Source organism: Melopsittacus undulatus, chromosome 19 (assembly GCF_012275295.1).
Source record: "Melopsittacus undulatus isolate bMelUnd1 chromosome 19, bMelUnd1.mat.Z, whole genome shotgun sequence".
NCBI lineage: Eukaryota > Metazoa > Chordata > Aves > Psittaciformes > Psittaculidae > Melopsittacus > Melopsittacus undulatus.
Window position 1 is genome coordinate 4,297,188 of NC_047545.1, and position 20,780 is coordinate 4,317,967.

General features: G+C 53.1%; 1 protein-coding gene across 2 annotated transcripts in view; it reads left to right on the forward strand.

The window, feature by feature from the left end:
* ADAMTS10 (ADAM metallopeptidase with thrombospondin type 1 motif 10) overlaps window positions 1-20,780 on the forward strand; it is a 46,321-nt gene that overhangs the window by 15,331 nt on the left and 10,210 nt on the right. For both annotated transcript variants that reach the window (XM_005141226.3, XM_031054976.2), the window contains exons 3-15: window positions 1,438-1,802; window positions 5,257-5,416; window positions 7,373-7,590; window positions 8,768-8,851; window positions 8,997-9,142; window positions 10,919-10,962; window positions 12,180-12,285; window positions 12,442-12,588; window positions 14,090-14,231; window positions 16,592-16,699; window positions 18,506-18,651; window positions 18,967-19,030; window positions 19,851-19,953. In XM_005141226.3, the coding sequence (XP_005141283.2) occupies window positions 1,438-1,802; window positions 5,257-5,416; window positions 7,373-7,590; window positions 8,768-8,851; window positions 8,997-9,142; window positions 10,919-10,962; window positions 12,180-12,285; window positions 12,442-12,588; window positions 14,090-14,231; window positions 16,592-16,699; window positions 18,506-18,651; window positions 18,967-19,030; window positions 19,851-19,953 (1,833 nt within the window). The remainder of the gene's footprint in view (window positions 1-1,437; window positions 1,803-5,256; window positions 5,417-7,372; window positions 7,591-8,767; window positions 8,852-8,996; window positions 9,143-10,918; window positions 10,963-12,179; window positions 12,286-12,441; window positions 12,589-14,089; window positions 14,232-16,591; window positions 16,700-18,505; window positions 18,652-18,966; window positions 19,031-19,850; window positions 19,954-20,780) is intronic.

Genomic DNA, 20,780 nt, shown 5'->3' on the forward strand with positions numbered 1-20,780 from the left:
GGAAACAACTACAAACAGGATGCGGAAAGCACAGCACAAATCTTCCAGAGTGAAAAGAAGACAAATCCTCTCCTGCTCCATGAGCAAACCTCCAGTGCCGAGAGGTTCAGGAGAACACACTGCGATCAGAGGAGCTAGCCTGCCCAGATGCATGACTTTATGCATCTTCTGCTGCAGCCCATGGTACCGAGGGCTGTCAGAGCCATCCAGACCTCCGCTCAGCTCCAATCTGGCAGTCCCTGTGACATTTTGCTTGGAAAATGAGAAATCTCTGTCGAGTGCCAATTTCTTTGACAGCCAAAAGTGTTGCTTGAGCTTGCGAGCGCAGGCAGACGTTTTCAACAGGGACCATGTCAGAGCACATTTCTAAGTGGAATGAGACAGGCTCAAATACTCAAGTGCCCCAAGAGAAGGTGCTCAGCCAGGCTGATACAATAAAGAATGCCATCCTGGTGAGCTGGGCAGGGAGGATGGTGTCATAGATAGAGACCTGGCTGGGGAGTCAGGATGTCTGAGTTCTTTTCTCACTACCTTTTCAGCTGGGGAATTCTGATTACCCTCTTTCTTACTTTGGTTGCAAGGTTGGCATTGCAAGGACATTACCTTTATGCCTCTTGGGAGGATGCTCAGTACCTAATGCCCTAATGCAGCTGTGATTGGGAAGGCTGGTACTGTGCTGTTACACAGGTTATCAAAGCAGAGTTAGCAGGTCCACGTGGCAGCTGTAGACGTTCTGAAGAACACCACCATTCCTTAGCAAGACTGTCTTCTCCAGAGCTATTTTTGCCCCACGGCTCATTCTGGTTTGTTTTGAAGAGATCTTATTGCTAGCTTTGTTACTGAAGGGATCCAGGTTAAAATAACCCTCCTACTGTGACTCTGCACAACCTCTGCTCAGTAGAGATGGAGAGATGAGGGATAGTTCAGGGCCAGAGCCAGGATCTGGACTGAGTGGCCCCTTGGACCCGTCCATTTCTCTCCATCACCTGCAGAGGAAGAAAGTAATGCTCCACAGGCTCAAAGCCTATTGGTAGGACAGGGAAAGACTTAAGGCCTTTGGGAACACCCCAAGGATCCAGCAGTCTGGACAGACCATAAGGCAGAAGCTCTTCCCTGGGAGGGTGCTGAGGCGCTGGCACAGGGTGCCCAGAGAAGCTGTGGCTGCCCCATCCCTGGCAGTGCTCAAGGCCAGGTTGGACACAGGGGCTTGGAGCAGCTGCTCCAGTGGAAGGGGTCCCTGCCCATGGCAGGGGTTGGAGCTGGATGGGCTTCAAGGTCCTTTCCAACCCAAACCTTTGTGGGATTCTCTGACCCTCTGTGTCAGGACTGTCCCACTGTTTTGTGGTGCCTGTGGCTCAGTTGTGCTGCAATCCCTGTGTTTTACGCTGCCTCCCTCTGCACATTGTCATTCCTGCTCTGTTTGCTTTCCCTCCCCAGAGGAGTTCCTCTCCAGCCTGGATCACTATGAAATCGCCTTCCCCATCCAAGTGGACCAAAACGGGGACTTCCTCACCTTTGATGTGAGAAGCCAGTTGAAGCAGCGTCCTCGGCGCAGCCTGGGCTCCTTGCCCTACGAGCCATCTGAGCAGCAGGTCTTCTACAAAGTCTCTGCCCACCGAACCCAGTTCCTCCTCAACCTGACCCTGCACTCCAACCTGCTGGCTGAGCACTTCACTGTGGAATACTGGAAGCGAGATGGTGTGGACTGGCAGCATGATTTCCATGAGGACTGCCACTACGCAGGACATTTGCAGGATCAGTATCTGAACTCAAAGGTCGCCATCAGCAACTGCAATGGACTGGTGAGTCTGGATTTTGCCCAGTCAAGGGCACTGGTAACAACTAGAGATGCCCATAAAGCAGAGGTGATGGTAGCCTCTTTGATCATTGCTATTGAAGTGCAAAGCTGGTTTGGTTCCATGGTGGTGGGAAAGGCATGGGGTTGGTGTCAAGCTAGAATATGGCATCAAAAGTCAGCTGAGAGTGAGGAAGGCCACATCCCTTCATTATATCTGTAGGAGTTCCTGATGTGTGTTTTGTTTGTAGTCCAGTTTCTATTAATGTTGGTGGGCATTTTTCCATCTGTTTTAATTGGAATGTCTTAACATCTTTTAATTTGTGTGCCTTAACAGCAAGGACTGGACATCATGGCCTTAAATACCATCAAGAAAACTTAATGGTAGACATTAGTGATAGGAATAGCTGAGCTCTGGAATAGGTTACTTAGAGAGTATGTGGCTCCTACATCATGGGAGATCTTTAAGAATAGGCCAGACAAATGCCTCTCAGAAATACTCCAGGTATGAGCAATTCCAGCACTGGGAATACACTGAGGACTTCCATCCTTGTTTTTCTGTGCGTTTTCTGGCTCCCAAAGCACATTACATGACCTGCCAGATGGAGGGATGGAGGAAACATACCCTTTTAGTGCATCCCAAGGATGATGGCTCCCTTGGAGGGGTTACATGTACAAAAAAGACTCTGTAGGCCAGATTCATATTTATGCTACAGCCCCACCTCATAGCAGTATTCTGGCAGTGTGGAAGAGCTTCCAAATGGGAATGAATTCACATTTGATTTATTGCTAAATCACAGTGCCAGAACAGTGCTGTGGGTTATTAACAGAAATGAGAATCTGACTCATTATATATCGTAGAGTCTAATGTTTCTATCTCACAGCCAAAAGTCAGAGCTGCATAAACTCTTGGTTAGCCCTTTGTTCAGATATGGGAACTCTGAAGTCCCGGACAGTTCACTGATGTTCACAATAGCACTGAAGGGGGAGCTGGATGCTGCTGGCTCCGAAGGGATCTGGCCACTTCAGAAAGCAGCAAGTTCAGGGCAAGCAATGGCCCAGCAGCACCTGTGCTGGGATAATTCAGTCCACAGGCTGTGTTTAGCTCTGGACAGGGCTTGCAGCAAGCTGCTCTAGTGGAAGATGTCCCTTCCCACAGCAGGGGGCTGGAACTGGATGAGCTTTAAGGTCTCTTCCAACCCAAACCATGCTGGGATTCTCTCCCCATGGAGGGTGCACCATGCTGTGCTTCAGACTGAGCAGGGGGAAAGTCACCCAGGTTTATGTTGTTGGAAGCAAAGGGCAAAGTGGTCCATTTTCCAAAACACACTGCTGTGAGCAGGGCTGCTTTAGAACAGAGATGCCACTTTCTTACCTCTTATGTCAGAGCTCATCAAAGGACAGTTGAAAGGGTTTTCAACCCTTTGTGTCCATGCTTTCACCTGAAAAGCCCCCTGAAGATCAGTGTGAGCATTAAAGCTTGAAGCAAGCCACATGGCCCTGCTGCTGAGGCTAATGTTGAGCTGCTCATGTGTATATACGAAGACATAGAAGAGCTGAATTGCAGTCTGTGGCCATGCTTTTGACTGTGGTTATAACTTTATAGCACAAACCATCCTTGCTCTGCAGATGACCTGCGTGAATCATAGACAGGATATCCAGTTTAGCTCCCCCACAAACCACAGGGATCTCTCCAAGGGCTTCTCGCCGCCCCCTTTCAACAGGCTTGTGTCTTGTCCAGTGCCTGGACTTCAGAGCTCGGTCTTTGGGGTCAGTGATGGGGCAGCGATGGCCAAGCTCCGCTGCTGAAGGATGCGAGGCCAGCACTGGAGCCTCTTGCACTCTGCGGATGCTCCGGGTTTAAGTGCAAGCATCCCTTTCCTAGCAGGACATGGGTTTGGGGCAGGACGTGCTCTGCCCCAAGGCGGCGGTGACCTCCTTCTCCCCATCCCACAAAGCCGGCAGCCAGCTGGCTTCTCCGGCCGACACTCGGCTTTCCGCCACAGCCCTCGCCAGGCTAACCTCACAGTACCTCGCTTGTGCTGGAGGAGGTGGAGCCCAGCCAAGAGCAACAGAGCCCGGTGCAGGAGGAAATCCCCCGGCACTCTGGAGATGGGGACTTCGCTGTGCGCACACTGCCCCGATTCAGCTTCCGTGGCAGGGAGGGACAGGAGCAGAGACCTATGGCGGTGGCAGCGTCCACCCCAAAGAGGCTCTCCCGCATGAGCAGCCAGCAATGATGCTGTTACACAGGTGGTGTCTTCCATGCGAGGATATCAGGATGTTTTAGAGACCTGCTTCCCCACTCCCTGTGCTGGCACACAGGCCTCCTGGCCCCCTTGCATAGAGGGGAGCTGGAAAAGTGCTGTGACATCTAAAGGACAGCACTGGCGCAGAGCTGATGCAGGATGTGGGTGTTGCTGCACTCAGATCTATGCTTGTGCACAGGTAATGTGGGTCTCAGATTTCTGGGATACTTCTTGTCCTGCTCGAGTGATGTCAGGCATGTTTCTGGTTGGTGAAGTTCAGCTGGTAGCACACCCACGTGTCTTGGAGTTAGGTGGGATTCAGTGCCCGTTCTTATAGCAATGGAGCTTCTACTTGTACCCTGTTGGGCTGCCAAAAACTCTTGAGGTTGCTCAGACTTTTTAGGCAGAAGGAAAACTTGCCATGAGGATGGGACCATCTGCAGAGGAGAGATCCTACAGGCACCCGGTGGGTTTGGCTGCTCATCCCACTGGGATGCCCAGTCATCACTGTAGGTCCATTCGCAGAGAGCAGCTGAGATTCATTCAGTCAAACAATAAAATCAGGGAGAGCAAGAAGCAAATAAGGGGGCAAAATCAAGATCATCTGCCTGAGATGGTGTGAAAAGGGCAGTGGCTACAGGACAACAAACCAGGTTTCAGGCTGCAGAGAAAGACTGTGGCTTCTGCGGGCTGCTCACTGCTAAACAGGCTTCAGGTTTTCCAGGTTCAGTGTTTCTCAACAGCCTCTGAGCATCTACACTTCTCTGCTGCACTGTGCCTGAGTTTCCCAGCTGGTGGTAATGATCCTGAGCTGCTTCCAAGGCTCTTTGAGGTGGAACAGTACAGAAGGGAGATCCCACTGCAGAGTTGTGCTGTTACGCGAAGGTATTTAGGATCCCACAGACAGCTCTTGATTGGACTGAGGGGGTGGAATAGGAAACTACTCATTGCAGGGAAAGGCTGTGATTTCCAAAAGACTTCAGTGAACAAAGATGTCCCAAGGCATCCACGACCATCTGGCTCCATTTCCTTTGGTCTGTAGGTTCACGTTGTTCAGTGTTTGTGCATAAATGAAGGATTCCATCCCATTCTCCAAAGTAATTGTCAGTCCCCAGAAACTCAGTGGTTAATCCACAGAAAGCTCCTTCCAAGAAGCAATATCTCACCCAGTTCTCTCTCTACCTCTTTCATTGCCTTTTGTCTCTTCTGCAGCATGGGGTGATCGTCGCAGATGAGGAGGAGTATTTCATTGAGCCATTGAGCCCGGGAGCCAACGTCAGTGCAGGGACTGAGGGCAAGGGCAGCCCCCACGTCGTGTACAAGCGGTCGTCTCTCCAGTACCCACACATGGATGCAGCCTGTGGCGTGCTAGGTACCCATCAACACCTCCTCAATCCATCCCAGTGCAGTCCTGGTAGAGCAGGCTTTGAAGGTCCACACTATGGCAAAGAACCAGATTTATCTCCTGCGTTCAAGAAAGTTTTCTCTATTTGCTTTTACTTGTGTTAAGCATTTCTGGTGGCCTGGTCTTTGGTAAGCTCTTATGCTCTCTGCTTCACAGCAGGGCTTTTACATTTGTAAATAGAGCATGGAATAGAAGAGGAAAAACTGCTTCTTATTGTTCTTAAGAAAAATCTTTCCAGATTTGGCCAATTGACAAGGTGTTGAGAAATCTTAGTTTCCACATGCTCAGCAGAGACTTGTCTTTGGGTTTTAATCTCTGAAGATTGTGTCCACGTTGAGATAACGTTGCTGCTGCTGGAGACCAGGTGGAAAGATGCCTTGTATAGGGTGGGATGTGGGAGCTGGTTAGCACAGTGGGATCTCGGAGACGTTTATAGAGGATGGCAATCGCACATTTACCTGCTTTCTATGCTTACAGGCCCATGGATTCCGAATGACTCACCCAGGTCTGCCCTGGCCTCTCCCTATTTCTTGTGTTCTTCTCATCCTTGCTAGCAGCATCCCAGAGTTTGGCTTATGAATGTGCAGTGTTCCTCCATCTACCCAGAATATTGCATGCACACAGGATGCTGCTCCCTCCTTTTACAGAGGCTTCCCCTGGCTCTGTAAGGATGAGAGGAGATGCTACCCTTTTGTGGGTGCAGAAGCAAAGCTGTTCCCAGTTGCTCCTGCAGGTTTTGTGTCACTTCAGGATGTTCATCCAGTGACACCCACCTAGATGGGGAGTCACTACTGGAAGGGACCAGGGCACTGCCAAACTGCTCTGAGGAGGCTCTGGGTGTCCCCAGACCTACAAGCATCTCTGGGGACAACCTGTGCTTCCCTGGCCCCTCTCCTCCTGTCCCAGCTCCCAAAGTCACAATGGACACAACAGACTCCCCTTCTGCTGACTCTTTGCCACATTCCAGGGCTTCCAGACAAAAGTTAGCCTGTTCCTAATTGCTTCTTGGAAAGCAAAGACTGTGCAGTGAGAGCCATGGGCCAAATACAGTTCAGAACAACCACAATGCAACTGGCCCCATCAAAGCTGCCCCATCCCATTGCCCCAAAGGCTGGACCTGTCTTGACCTGCCCAGCACCCTGTGAACTCCCTCTGAGCAGCCGTAGGGGCTGGAGCTGGTAGGTTGTGGGGCTGCCTGTGATCTGCCTATCTTCCCTGCTGGATGGTTGATGTTGAACAGAGGAGGGTGATTCAGCCAGCTCTCCTGATGGAGCAGGAGAGTGGTTGTAATCTCCCAGTCAGCTCTCCTGCCCTTTGCCATTCTTCAGGCCATGGCTTTGGAGCTGATGGCCCTGCTGGGAGCATCCCTAAGGTCAGGTCAGTAGCACGTGAAGCCTGGAGCAAAGTCCTACAAACCTGCTGCTGCTGCTTTGGAGGCTGCAGCCATTTCTGTGGAGGAAGAGCCAAGTCCTAAATTCAAGCCCTGGCAGGAAAAGGAAAGAGGAAATGATCTGCAATGGCTTTATTTTCAGTTTATGTCTATGTAGTTTCTAAACCTACACTGTTCTTGCCTGTGACAGAGGGGAGGGCAGGGCCTTGTAGCATGCACTGAAGTGCATGGGGCTGCTGCAGAAGGATGGGCGCACACCTCTGCATGCAGTGCCTGGGCAGGAGGCAGGTAGGATGCAGGGAAGACACTGGCAGGATGCAGGCAGGGAAGGAGCACAGCCCTGGGCTGCAGTAGGAAGAGATCAGCAGATGCAGCCAATGGCACTGGGGGCATTTGCTGGGTTCACACATGTCTAAAGAGCCTTGCAATGACCTTTCCTTCCCTGAAACCAAGCTCGTGCTGTGCACCGCTCACCTCTGTGTGCTGCTGAGCTGCTGCCAGAGGGCAACAGGAACATCTCCTTCCCTTTCCAGATGAGAAGCCTTGGAAAGGGAGGCACTGGTGGCTGCGGACACTGAAGCCTTCCCCGCTGAAGCCCTCGGGCAACCACAGCCAGCGTGGCCAACTGCCCCTGAAGAGATCTGTCAGCACAGAGCGCTATGTGGAGACCCTGGTGGTGGCTGACAAGATGATGGTCGGGTACCACGGGCGGCGCGACATCGAGCAGTACATCCTGGCCATCATGAATATTGTAAGTGTTATAACCACATCATGAACCGTGGGGCAGGGGGGGAACACCCAGCAGCAGAGAGCAAGCAGGAACAGCTCCTGTTCATCACCCTGGATGTCTGGGTTTGGCAGAGGGTGCCGTGTGCTGTTCCTGCAAGGAGCTAAGTAGGATGGGAATGCGCTGGGGGACTCGGATCTGTTTCGGTATGGCAATAGCTTCTCCCCACTTCCAGAGCAAGATGTTTGGGTCAAAATGTGACTCTGGAGCCTGCAAGGACTCTCTGTTGTATAGGAGAGCACTTTAGGAGAGGTAAACTCTGGCCTGTCTGACGATGCTACAGATCTGGACCGGGAGAACAAAGCCCTTTCTTTGAACTGCATCTCTCATCTCAAATTAGCATTGCAAATAGGGCCAGGCAAGCTGAGAAACACATGGGAAAGCATAAGGACAGTGAGCTCTCACGCTTGGGGGCTGAGCAGTGTGAGAGGTAGGGAGAAATACCCTCGTTCTTCCATAGCACACTGCCCGTGTCTCTGGGTTACTGCAGAGGAGCTTCCTCTGCAGCATCAGATCTGGGTCATTGCTGGCGGCAGGGTACCAGGCTGGATGCATATAGAGCCTGAATTGGCCATGCTGAATCCTCCTGTGAGGTGAGATAGGTTTGGAAGTTATCCATCACGCTGCTGAAAGCCCCTCTGTGCTGGTTCTTTGTGCTGTCCTCTGCAGGATCTCTTTTCATGGTTGGCTCTGTTTGCATTTCTAAAGCAGATGCCAGATTTCCAGACAATGCTGTTTGTAACCGTTTCATCTGCTGTGAAACACCCATCGTGTGGCGGCAGAGTTCTGAGAGATGCTGTGTCATTCCCTGCCCATGGGCAATCACCAAAGCTTCATCCTGTGGCTGAGTAATGCCAGGACCATGGGGCTTCCCCACTTGAGCTCCAGGCCAGGAGAAGCTGCTGTGGGATGCTGGCTTCACTACTTGAAACAGGCAGAAGGAGACACCAAGGTCTGAACGTGGGTTGGGAGGCTTTGCAGTCCAAGTGGTAACGTGGAGCCCCAGACCTATTTCTGCTTTCTAAACCACTGTGTTCAGAGCCTGCAGCCCTTGCTGATGCAGCCACCCTGGTTCTCTCCATGCCAGCTCACCAGGGAGCTCATTTTTAAGACTCGTCTTTTCTTGTTTCTTGGAGGTCAGGTTGCCAAACTTTTCCAGGACTCGAGTCTGGGCAATATTGTCAATATCCTGGTGACCCGGCTGATTCTCCTCACTGAGGATCAGGTAAGGTGGCCTTTGCTTTCCCATGGCCTCCGTGGAAAGGTGGGGGCATCTGAATGGGTGTCAGTGCTTTGCTGGCATGGGAACAGGCAATGCTTTTGCATCAGAGCTTTCCTGGGAACACACTGTCATATTGCTTCCATTCCAGCCCACACTAGAGATTAACCACCATGCTGGGAAATCCTTGGACAGCTTCTGCAAGTGGCAGAAATCCATTGTGAACAGGAATGGCAATGGGAATGCTATCCCCGAGAATGGCATAGCCAACCATGACACCGCAGTGCTGATCACCAGGTAAGGCTGAGCTTGACCCTGGAAGTGCTGTCATCAGGGGGGGTGTCCTCTGTACAGCTGTTCTTTATCCCTGTCCAAGTGGTTCATCCAAAGCTTCCTTCCCATGCAATCCCCCACAAGCTGCTTGGCTGCTGCTGTCCCTCAGCCCTGTTGTCCCTTCCAACAATGCAGCTTATTGCAGTTCAGATCATTCTCATCCTCCAGTGTCTTCTCTCAGTCTCTTTTGTGCTCTCAAAGAGCTTAGTTTGCAGACATGGGCATTTGTGTACCCAAGTGAATGGCATCATGTCTACAATGCTGTTGAGCATGTGTGGGAACCACCCCGGAGTCATGGAACATCAGGCTTCCTACTGAAATGGAAAGCCCCATCTGCTCTGCTGTGAAAGATGGAAAAGAGGACACAAATGGGATCTGAGCATCACGACAGTGGCAGAGGGCCTCCAGCCAGTATGGGGTTTGGCTCACCTCGGTTTAGGTGCCTGCATATAGGACTGAACTCTCTTCTTGGCAGCTGATAGGCATCCTTGAAGCAGTGATTTCATCTCCCTGAGCTCAAGAGCAGCTCTGCCCTGTGTCTCTGTGCTTCTGTAACAACAGTCCAGGTCAGCACCTGAATTAGACCTTCAGAGCTGGGTGAAGGGGCCTGAACCACACACTGGTTTAAATGCATGTTGGGAGTAAGGAGCAACCCCAGCCAGCTCTGGGACATCCACAGGTCCCCTCCTACCTACCCACCCGATGTGGATTTCAGTGTTAGTCTTGCCCCTTTCTGGAGAAGGTATTTGAACAGAGGAAGGTTCACCTCTGCAGTTCAATGATGATATTCACTCTTTGTCCCAAGCTTGTCTATTTGGAGCTGCTGTTCCATCCTATTGTGATATGGTTTAGTGTGAGGTGTCCCTGCCCATGGCAGGGGGGTTGGAACTGGGTGATCTTAAGGTCCTTTCCAACCCTATTCTATGATTCTGTGATTGTGAGGGATATGGAGATTTTACTTTTGCTGTCCTTGGTTTAGCTTTTCCTTGTATGTGGCTAATGATGTACAAACAGATGATTCCTTGATGCAATGGCTGGGGTTCGAGGCCAGGAGCTGAGGGAAGGATCACCTTGAATCAATCCATATGGAATTTGTTTGGACAATTCTTGGTAAAGAACTAAACTGAAAAGAAAAGAATATCACAAATGACTTTGAATGAAGCCACGGTGAGTTTGGAAGTGGGGCACCTTTTCCAACTGAAATGTTCTCCTTATATTTTAAACGAAGAATCAGAAGGACATATGTGATGGACACAATTTGTTGCAAGGGACCTCAGGTCACAGGCAGGAGGGGGCCCTGTCCTTTCCCCCCCTGTTCTGCTGGTGCAGAGCCCTTGGACAGAGAATTGGCAGCTCCCAGGGATGCAGTGGGTGCTGGTGAGCAGAGCCGGACCACCCTTCAAACCCCAAGAGCTTCAAGGCTGGGATTGCATTGTCCCTGCTCATTTACCACATCTCATCAAACCCCAGTCTCTGCCCCTGCTCAGCACTGCCCCAGGGTGAAGGCACTGGAGTCGTCATTAAACATCCACAGTGAGTCTCAGCCTGGGAAGAGTGAGTGTTGGCCGATATGGATCAGAAGCATCTTACCCCTTACAGTCAGTACTTTCTGTTCCAGAAGTGCTGCATGAACCATAGTCTGTTTTGAAGTGTTTTGGAGGTGAACACATCACTAAAATGGAGACAGCCATCCCAGAGCCACTGGAATTGTGTTCTTATCGCTGCTTTCTCTCCTTGCAGGTATGACATTTGCATCTACAAGAACAAGCCATGCGGCACGCTGGGTAGGTAGGATGTTGCCTCCCCTTTGGAAGCACTTCCCACCAGCACACATCTTTGGGACATGGTGAGGGCAGGCTGGGCCATCCCCCTTCCCTGCTGAGGGAGCTGAGGGAAGCATTTGCCCAATGCTACTGCAAACCCTGGCAGCAGAGCCAGGAACAGGCCAATGATTTCCAGCCCCCTCCACTGCAGCCTCCTTGCTTCTGTAAACACTAAAAGCAGCAACCCAGAGGATGGATGGGCTCCGGAATGCTTCTCCATTCTATCCCTGGGTCAGGTCCAGCCTGATGATTAAGAACCTCTTGCGTCTAGGGCTGGTCCATAGCCTAATGAAGGATTCCTGGCTTAGCAGAGAGAAATGAGACTTTTTTGTGATGACTATAAAGGGAGTTCTGTATTTAAACTGCGAGACGCAGACAGAGCCTCAGCTTTCTCTGGCTCTACCTCCTAATTTGTCTTGCTCTGGTCTCGATGAAGCAGGCAGGGAGGGATTACTGCTCTGAATCACTGCAATGAAAGAGCAGAAGTTGGTGGATCTGTGACCCGATGTGGCTGCAGATGAGGTGCCTGGGAGGGAGGTTGAGGCTGGAGGTGCTGTGATGGCTCAAGTCATTGCTTTAACAGACACTGCTCCTTCCCTGGCCTGGTGCAGCAGTGGTGGGGCCATGTATGGGCCGAGGGTTGGGAGAATCTGCTGCCATGATTCAAGGGGGACTTCTGCATGATGCAGCCATCCAGGTGGAGTCAGGCTGGATTCCTGGTCATGGGAATGACACCTGGTGGGGGTCAGCCAGAACCAAACACACATGGTCAGGTTGGATCCTGGCTTAGTTGTCCAGGCTGCCCTGACTGAGTTTGGATGCTCAAGTGCTGGTGCAGCTCATCTCAGGTTCCCCACCAGTAGTGCCAGTACTGTGACAAGGACTGCTCTCTGCACACAGCCTGGGGGTTGGATATGAAATTCACAGGATTTTGACCCATTCTTTTCGTTTCCAAACCTGCTAACTCAGTTGATAGTGCTGACACGTGCCCACAGCCCATAAGAGCCGTGGGTCCATCCCAAAGCCCGGTGCAACCAGTGGCAAGAAACTTGTTATTGACAGTAGGCGATGCTCAGGGTTAGTGTGCATGAAGCACATTATTTAGCTCTCAGATGGCACCCATGTCCCCTCCAGATGCTTTGTGCTCACCCTGTGTGACAGCTCTATCTGTTCCCCAGGCTTGGCCCCTGTTGGTGGGATGTGTGAACGAGAACGAAGCTGCAGCATCAATGAGGACATTGGTCTGGCCACAGCTTTCACCATTGCCCATGAGATTGGCCACACGTGAGTGCTGTGCTACAGGAAGCCCTGGGAGTCCCAGGGAAGACCCCTTGTTGGTTTGTTCCTGCCAACAGGAGCTGGAAAATCCTTCCTATGGATAATCCAGATGTGTTGAAAATGCAGCTGATCATCTCTCTATTGCCTTGATGGTGCTTTCAGGTTTGGCATGAATCACGATGGGGTCGGCAACAGCTGTGGCTCCCGTGGGCAAGAAACAGCCAAGCTGATGGCTGCTCACATCACCATGAAGACCAACCCATTTGTATGGTCCACGTGCAGCAGGGATTACATCACCAGCTTCCTGGAGTAAGGAATCCATCCCACCTTGCCCTTCCTTCTTCCCTGTAGCCAGTACACACCTTCAACCTCTCACTTGTGAGGAGTGGGTAAAGCCCCCAAAGCACAGCCCATGCACTCTCTGTCTCATCCTATCCCAAGAAGCAGGGGATTTCCTTCTTTCCTTTAGAGACTTCTCCATGCTCTGCTTGCCTGCTGGAGATACCAACCCCATATACCTTGCCTCTGTGAGACCTTTATTTAGGTTCCCCACTTGCAGACACTTCACATATAAGTCAGTAGCTCCTGGAAGCATCGGGATGTTTTGGAAGTTCAGCCAGGAATTGCAGAGGAGAGTTTGTGTGATGGGGAAGGAGGACCTGGAGACAGGACTGAGTCTGCAGAGTGCAGGCAGCCACTGAGGAGGAGTTTTCAGGTGTGATTGAGCAGCATAGGAGAAAGGTTTTGGTTTTGTTATCCAAACCACCTTTAGGATTCAGGAGAAGGGATTTAGGCTTCTATGTCCCAAAGTTCTGCTGTTACCACCTTGCCTGAGTCATGTTCTCTGCAACCTGAGATCACTTCTCATGCAGAGTTCAGGTAGTTCAGGTCTCTATCCCCAAACGAGCAGTCAGGGTTTATTCTGCTGAGGTTTTGGGTAGGACACAGGCACTACCTAATAGGATGGGGTGATGATTAAAAAGAGCAAATACGTGGGGTCCCTGTGGAGGAGAGCCCCAGGGAATGAATACCAGCCCCTTATCCGCAATGCTGCTGTTGTAACAGCTCCCGAGGAGCTGCCACCTACCCCATGGTCCCACAAAGCTTGTCCCAACCCCAACCATCTGGCAGCATCAGAACCTGCCCCCCTTAGCTCTTGACCCCTGGACGTGCACCGCAGCGAGGCACGTTGCATGGACAGCACTGGGAATGCTGCCTTGTCCTCAGGTGACCCTGAGGCCTTGGCAGGGCTGGGGGAGCTTCATGTTCATGTCAGCCCTGTCCACAGTCTGTGCTGCCCCCCCCGTCTGAGCACAGCCCCTGGAGCCTCCACTGGGATGGGGAGTGTGAGACCCCGGGATTGGGGGAGTGTGACAGGGGCCTTGATTTAGGGAGAGCAGCAGGGAAGGAGGAGGGGAAGAACTTGGATGCTCCTCCAAAGCTCTGGCATGCGGAAGGACGGGTTGGAGAGCAGGGGCTGTCTGAGCTCCGCACCTCTGGCTGCTCTCTGCTGGGGCTCTGCAGCCATGGGCTGGAGGGCAGCCCCTCTGCATCCCTGCTGCTGCATGTGGGTGCTGGGACACACAGGGGCTGGTGAGAGCCTGCAGACCCCTCAGGTTAAAGCATCCAGGGTTACCTTGGAACCAGCGTGTGCTTCCCAGCCCGAGGGAACAAGAGTCCAGAGCACTTTCCCAGCCCTGGCTTTACCCAGTTAAGCAGCCCCATGGGGAGCAGTGCCTGCTGCTGGTCCTCCACCACGATGCTCTCCTACCAGACTTCCTGAGCTCTGATTCTCCTCTCTTGTTTCCAGCTCCGGGATGGGATTATGCCTGAACAATGCTCCTCCCAAGCAAGACTTTATCTACCCAACAGTGGCTCCAGGACAGGCCTATGATGCAGACGAGCAGTGCCGTTTCCAGTACGGAGTTAAATCTCGCCAGTGTAAATACGGGGTAGAGAGCCTTCCTGCTTTACTATCGGTTCCCAGGGGGTGGAGGACAGGGGTACAAGGGCAAAGGGCCCTGTGGGCCATTCTTCTGCTGCCCACATTGCTTTGCTGTCCTGCTTCAAACAAAGGGCACTGGCATGTTCCCTGTGAGCTTCTTGCCTTGCTTCCCTTGGGAGAGGCTGGAGGAGGTTGTTTCCCACCCTCAGGGGTTGATCCCAGCTCATTCCCTGGTCTTTGAATCCGAGAAACCACTGAAAGAGAAGGTTGTTTTGGGAGGAAAGAGTCTCCTTGGATCTCAGTCTGGCATTTTGCTGTTCTTAATGTACTGGGCATTGCCAACCAGCTGAGCATAGTGATACAGGGAGATGCACGAGCAGCTCTGCTGTCTGATGGACACGCATGTATGTGTACCCACGTCAGTCAAGCCCTGTGAAGGAGGAAACATCTCAGACCAGGGTTCAGTTTCTCTTGCAGCCATGTAGATGGAAGCTCAGCGCTGCCATTGCATTGACCAGATGTGAACACTCTGAACGTTCATCAGTGTGGTTAAACCCTGAACCACCTCCTGGTGATCTCCCCAGCTCACCTTGGTCAACACAGGGCAAAGTTTGGTTCTCCCTGGTCCTGCGCTGTCTTTTAGCATGGCCGAGGGGGATGTCCAGAGCAGCATCAGCAGCAAACTGGGTCTGAATAAGGTGGCTGTGATAGCTGATGTCAGGTGCCCCTGCCTGCAGCCCCTGTCCCTCCTCAGCTCAGCCAGAGGCTGTGGAATGGAAACTTCCCACATTTACATGCCTGTTTCCCAGCTAATGTTTAACTCGGGCAGACACTTCCTGTATATACACAAGGATCACAAAGGCACAAGATGTCCTTGTGATGACCCTTCGTGCTTGTCTGGGGAAGCCCAAAGGGTAGAAGGGCTCAAGGGCATGCAGATAAATCTGGGTAAATGTGTAAGTCCACCCATCCTGTGCCCCATATAAACACACTCCAGGGACATGGCACAAACACGGCAGCATCCCTTCCTCTGTGCTGCTACAGAGCAGATGATGAATAGATACAGTGAGGACAGAGCAAACGGATGTCACCGGTTGAAGCTGGGGAGTCCTTTCCCTTGGTGACACAGAGACTATACAGGAACTCCTACATCCTGATTGACTGGTTTGTGTTGGAAGGGACCTTAAAGCTCCTCCAGTTCCAATACCCTGCCATAAACAGGGACCCCTTCCACTGGAGCAGCTGCTCCAAGCCCCTGTGTCCAGTCTGGCCTTGAGCACTGCCAGGGATGGGGCACAGCTCAGGAGACCAAGTGCAGGAGAGTGTTGAAGTGATTGCATGTGTTGAAGTCCAGCCTGGTTGATTCAGAGCAGGTTCACAGGGCCTGGACTTTCTGCTTTAGCAGCTGTGACTATGCCATGGACCCAGCTTCTGGAGACAGTGGGAATGATCAAGGGGAGCTCTTTGTTTGCTGGTGCTCTGAGGCTGAAGCTCAGGATCTGCAGCTCAGGAAGCCTCCTGGTAAGAGGTGTAGAGCCCTCAGCCCAGCATCACTCAGTGCACCTGGCTGCACCAAGCAGAGGCAGAGAGAAGTGCCCACTTCTGGAGCTACTTGAGCTCAGGATCTGGCATTATTGTGGTTGTGCTGATGACAGAGCTGAATCTTCCAGGGATCCTTCCCTTTAGCACTGTTCTGCTGCCTGGAGATTGCCAGTACTCAAGGTAGTCACACTGTGACCTGCAGTGCGTTCCTGTAGCAGGAGATGGCAGATGTGCCATGCTGCTGGTCCAGGGGAATCCCAGCTTCCCACAGAGGCAGATCCAGATCCCTGTGCCAGATCTGGGGCCACATGGTGTAGGGATGCTCCTGGCAGGTGGTAGGAATGGGTCCTTGTGCTCAGCATCCACTGCACAGTGCCACAAAAGAACATCTCTCAGCCCTGGGGAGAGGGCTCAGGTGGAGCACAGCAGGATCAGCCTCATTGGGATGTCCAAGGAGATGTGTCCTCTGTGGCACAAAGCCCAGGTTTGTGGGGGCTGTCTGGGGTGCCAGCTCTGGCACCTGAATGATGTGGAACTTCCAAATCCCAAGTGATTGGAGTTCTCCCAGCCCAGGCTTAGTCCAGAGAAGGGGAATGAGCTGTCAGTGGCCTTGGGGTGGCTGCGGCTGGCAACACCTCACAAGATTTGATCTCATTTGCCCCCCAATATGCTGGAACTGCTCCTGTCCCCGTGTCCCAGCCCAGCACCGACGTGCTGCTGCCCTGGCCCCACAGCCTCCAGCACCAGTGAATCCTGATCTCAGCTTTGTTTCTTTGTCTCTTTCTTCCTCCCTCCCACTCTTTCCCCCAATGTCTCTCTTTCCAGGAAGTCTGCAGTGAGTTATGGTGTCTGAGCAAAAGCAACCGCTGCATAACCAACAGCATCCCTGCTGCGGAGGGGACCATCTGCCAAACCAACACCATTGAAAAGGGGGTAAGGAAGCCCGGGGCACCGTAGCAAGATGACAGTGAGTGGCTGAATCGCTCTTCCAGTGATAACTGGTATTATTGTTTGCACTGGTGAGCAGAGAGTTGATTAAAGAGCACCCACCAGCTTGTCCTTCCCTGCATCCCAGAGCCTGGAGCCACCCCACCATCCCCGTTGGCACGGAGAGAGGCTGGGATGTGCCAAGGAGCCCAGGGATCCGGGATCACCCTGCAGTACAGATCATCCAGCATGCAGCTGGAAATGCAGAATATGAAGTCCCTGCTCCAGCGAGCTCCTGGAGGCACAACACAGTGACCTCAAGCAATGCTGTGTGCTGTAGAGGAGCATCTTGTTCCAGAACCATTAGGGTTGGAAGGGACCTCTGGAGATCATCCAGTCCAATCCCTTGCCAAGGCCAGGCCACCAGCTTCTGTTGGGTGGTGGCTGTGCCCTCATCCCAATCTCCTGGTTGTTTCCTCTTCCCAAGTCCCCTGCGGTTGTTACTGCTTCACCTCTCCTACCCCAGGAACCCAAAGGGGGTGACTTCAGGCCTGGATCTGGTGGTGGTTTCTCAGGCAGTGTCTTGCTGGCTCCTTCCCTGCCTGTTTTGGTTTTCTTTTCTCTCTTGTTTCATTTCCATTAACCAAGCACTTGTTACACGGGTTATGGCCAGCGCATCCTGTGAGGATGCCTCTCATGACACATCCTCCCTCCCTACCTGCCCCCAGCTCCTATTTGGTCTCATAGCTATGTCCATGCTTGCTGCAGGACAGCGAGCCAGGGTCTGCTCCCTGCAGGCAGGCTGCAAGGACAAAGCCTAACACTGATGCTCTCAAGAGCCCCGAGTGCAGAAGCAGAAGCTCCAGTTGCCTCCAGTCTGGAGCACAGCAGGATGTGCCTGCAGAGCATGGGATCACTGGGAGGTGGCTCTATGAGTGTCCGGGAGGCCATGGATCATTCTCCCTGCTGGCTGTGCTCAGAAGGAGCCAGGAGAGGCTGTGCCAGCAGCTCCAGGCTGGGTTATCAGCCCCTGGAAGGAGCACACAGCGGTTCCTTCCTTCCTGGGATTATCTCAGTCCCCAGGCGTGGTGTCCGGCACCGTGCCCGGAGTGCAGCCGGGCTGGCACTGTCCTGCTCCTTGCATCACTGGTGGCTCCAGGGGTGCAGGATGCTTTCCAGCTCCAACATAGGCAAGTTTCTCTGAGCATCTTTCACCCAATAGGATGGGGCCAGGCAGATTCCTTAAGGCAGAACAGTGACATAACCATGGTTTTATTACAATCAGAACTTGGTGTTAACCTGGACCCTTTGCGGAGCCGGATGTGTTCACTCACTAACCACGGCTTCAGCTCCCAGTACGGGTACAAAACTCACTCCATTCTGGGAGGGAGCAGCTGGAGGAGGAGATCTCCATGCTCCCCAGCGATCCTGACCCTGCTGCCCAGGTCCAAGTTCCATGGGACTTGCTGCCACTTGCAGGCAGTGAATTGTGTGCTCTTACATGGCTCTGTTAGCAACCTGTGTCACCCTGGTGCCTGGGACCCCTTCAGAGCACAAGTGGGGATGTGACCCCCTTTGCCATGGCTGCCTGCCCCACAGGATGATTTGGAGTGGGGACACTGGTCCCAGCATCCCTGTGAACCCCAAGTATGCGGCATGTGCAGATGGTGACAGTGTGACCTGGAGGAGAGGGTACCTGCAGAGGGACAAATGAGCTCTGCAATGGGGTTCAACCCAGACCCCAGCCCTGAACTGGCTGCTGTGGGAGGAGATGACTGTGCTCGGGGGGCTTAAAGCTCTGTCTTCCTACAGTGGTGCTACAAGAGGGAGTGCGTGCCCTTTGGCACCAGGCCGGAGGGTGTGGATGGTGCCTGGGGATCCTGGTCATCCTGGGGGGAATGCAGCAGGACATGCGGCGGAGGTGTATCCTCATCCATTCGCCACTGTGACAGCCCACGGTAGGTGTACGTGTGTGCCCATCGCTGTGGGGCAGTGGGAAAGGCAGCAGCCAGGATCCTGCTTTCCCAGCAGCTCCTTGCCCTTGCTTTGCTGATGCTCTGCAGCCACAGGGTTGTACAGCTCCATCAAGCACTTGCAGCTGAGCCCTGAGCTCTGCTCAGGACCTGTGCTTTGGCAATAGCCCCTCCATGCGGGATCCGTCCTTGCGGAAGGGCAGGGTTGGGAAAAGCCAGGATGCTCCTGCAGACTCAGGCAGCTGCTGCCACAAGAGCAGCTCCATTCCCTAAGCTTCCATCTCATTCCTGGTTTGCCAGGCCCACGATCGGAGGGAAGTACTGCCTGGGAGAGCGGAAGCGGTACCGGTCCTGCAACACCGATGTGAGTACTGCCAGGCTGGGGTTGAGGAGGAGCGGGGCTCTGCTGGGGTGGCAGGGATGAGCCCTTTCCACATGGATACAGGGCATTCTGGAACCCATGGGAGGAGGCAGCCGATGGGGTGAGCGGTGCGGTGCCGGCAGCAATCCCGCAGTGGGGAAATCCAAGCAGGACCATGCACGCCTTCACCAGGCTCAGAGGGAGGATGGGCGGGATGTACCTCCAGGGCTTCAGCATCCAGAAGGGAAAGGGGGAGAGATCAGAGGCTTCAAGCACTGACATGACAGTGATTGCCTCTCGCAGTGCAGGCCTGGTCAGGTGAGAGCAGCTCACAAAATGCAGTGTAGTGCCCTGCTCCCAAGGCTGAGGGTTAAACCATAATGGGAGCAAGGAAATAACTGCTGCAGGGAAGCTCAATGGAGCTGTGAACTTGGGAAGCAGCAGCTTTAACATCCACAGGCTGGTGGTGAACAAAATAGATGGCTCCCTACTGCTTATCCCGGGGTTTGCATCTGGCTTCTAAAGGAGCCTTGGGTGATGTGGCCTAAGTGAGAGGTGTCCCTGCCCATGGCAAGGGGGTTGGAACTAAATGATGTTAAGGTCCTTTCCAACCCTAACTATTCTGATTGTGACTGCTCACAAGAGCAAGTGTCACATCAGTAGCTGCAGAAAGGGCTCGTACCATCTGTCTTCACACAGTGCCTGGAGGGATGCTCCTGGCGGACTGTATCAGTGCCCAGTTGTCAGGATGGGTGTCCATCTCCTCGGAGGGTTGGTGTCAGCCTGCTCACACAGGCACTGACGGCTGGTTGTGTGGCTGCAGGACTGCCCGCCCGGCTCCCAGGACTTCCGAGAGCTGCAGTGTGCCGAGTTCGACAACGTCCCCTTCCGAGGGAAGTACTACACCTGGAGGACGTACCGCGGAGGTGAGTGTGCTCCTCCATCCTCCGCAGGGACAGGGCTCATGCTCCAGGGATACCCGCTCTGTGCTCCTGGGTGTGCTGCCTTCCTGGCACACAGCTATGGATCAGTGAGCATCCCTCCCCATGGCTGCCCCTGCTGCTTGCCCATTGCTGTGCCCCATGGCCTGGCTCACTTACCTCTTGTACAGTTCCCTGCCAGAAACAAGTCCAGCAGCACCAGCACTGTTCAGCTGCTTGTATAGAACCATAGAATCAGCAAGGTTGGAAAGACCTTCGAGAGCATCCAGTCCAACCATTCCCAGCACTGCCAAGGCCACCACTTCCCCATGGCACTGAGGCTGTGTGAACACTTGCAGGGCCGGTGCCTGCAGCCCTGCCCTGGGCAGCCTGTTCCAATGCCTGAGCATCCTTTGGGGAAGGAATTGTTCCTAATACCCTCAGGTCTATTTCCTTAAGTGCAGAGGGAGCAGAGGAAGGCAAACAAGAGAAGGGAGTTGTTAGTGTCTGATACCTGATGGGGAAAAGACAGTGCAGTGCAGGCAGAAGGGATAGGAACTGATGGATGTTCCAAAGAGGTCAGCCCTCCTGTGTCCTGCAGAGGTGTCCTGCAGAGGGGCAGGAGGAGGCCTCTGTGACAGAGATCTCTTCCTAATGAGAAAGAGCAGTGCATCTCCTTCATGTCATTAATGAACTTGACTGGGGAAATCCTTGTCAGCTGTGTAAATAAGCACGGCTCCCAGCAGAGCTCCTGCAGCTGGAGCAGATGTGCTGAGGCTGCAGGGGATGGATCAATAGAAATGTAATAACACTGCAAAGCAGTCGCACAAAGA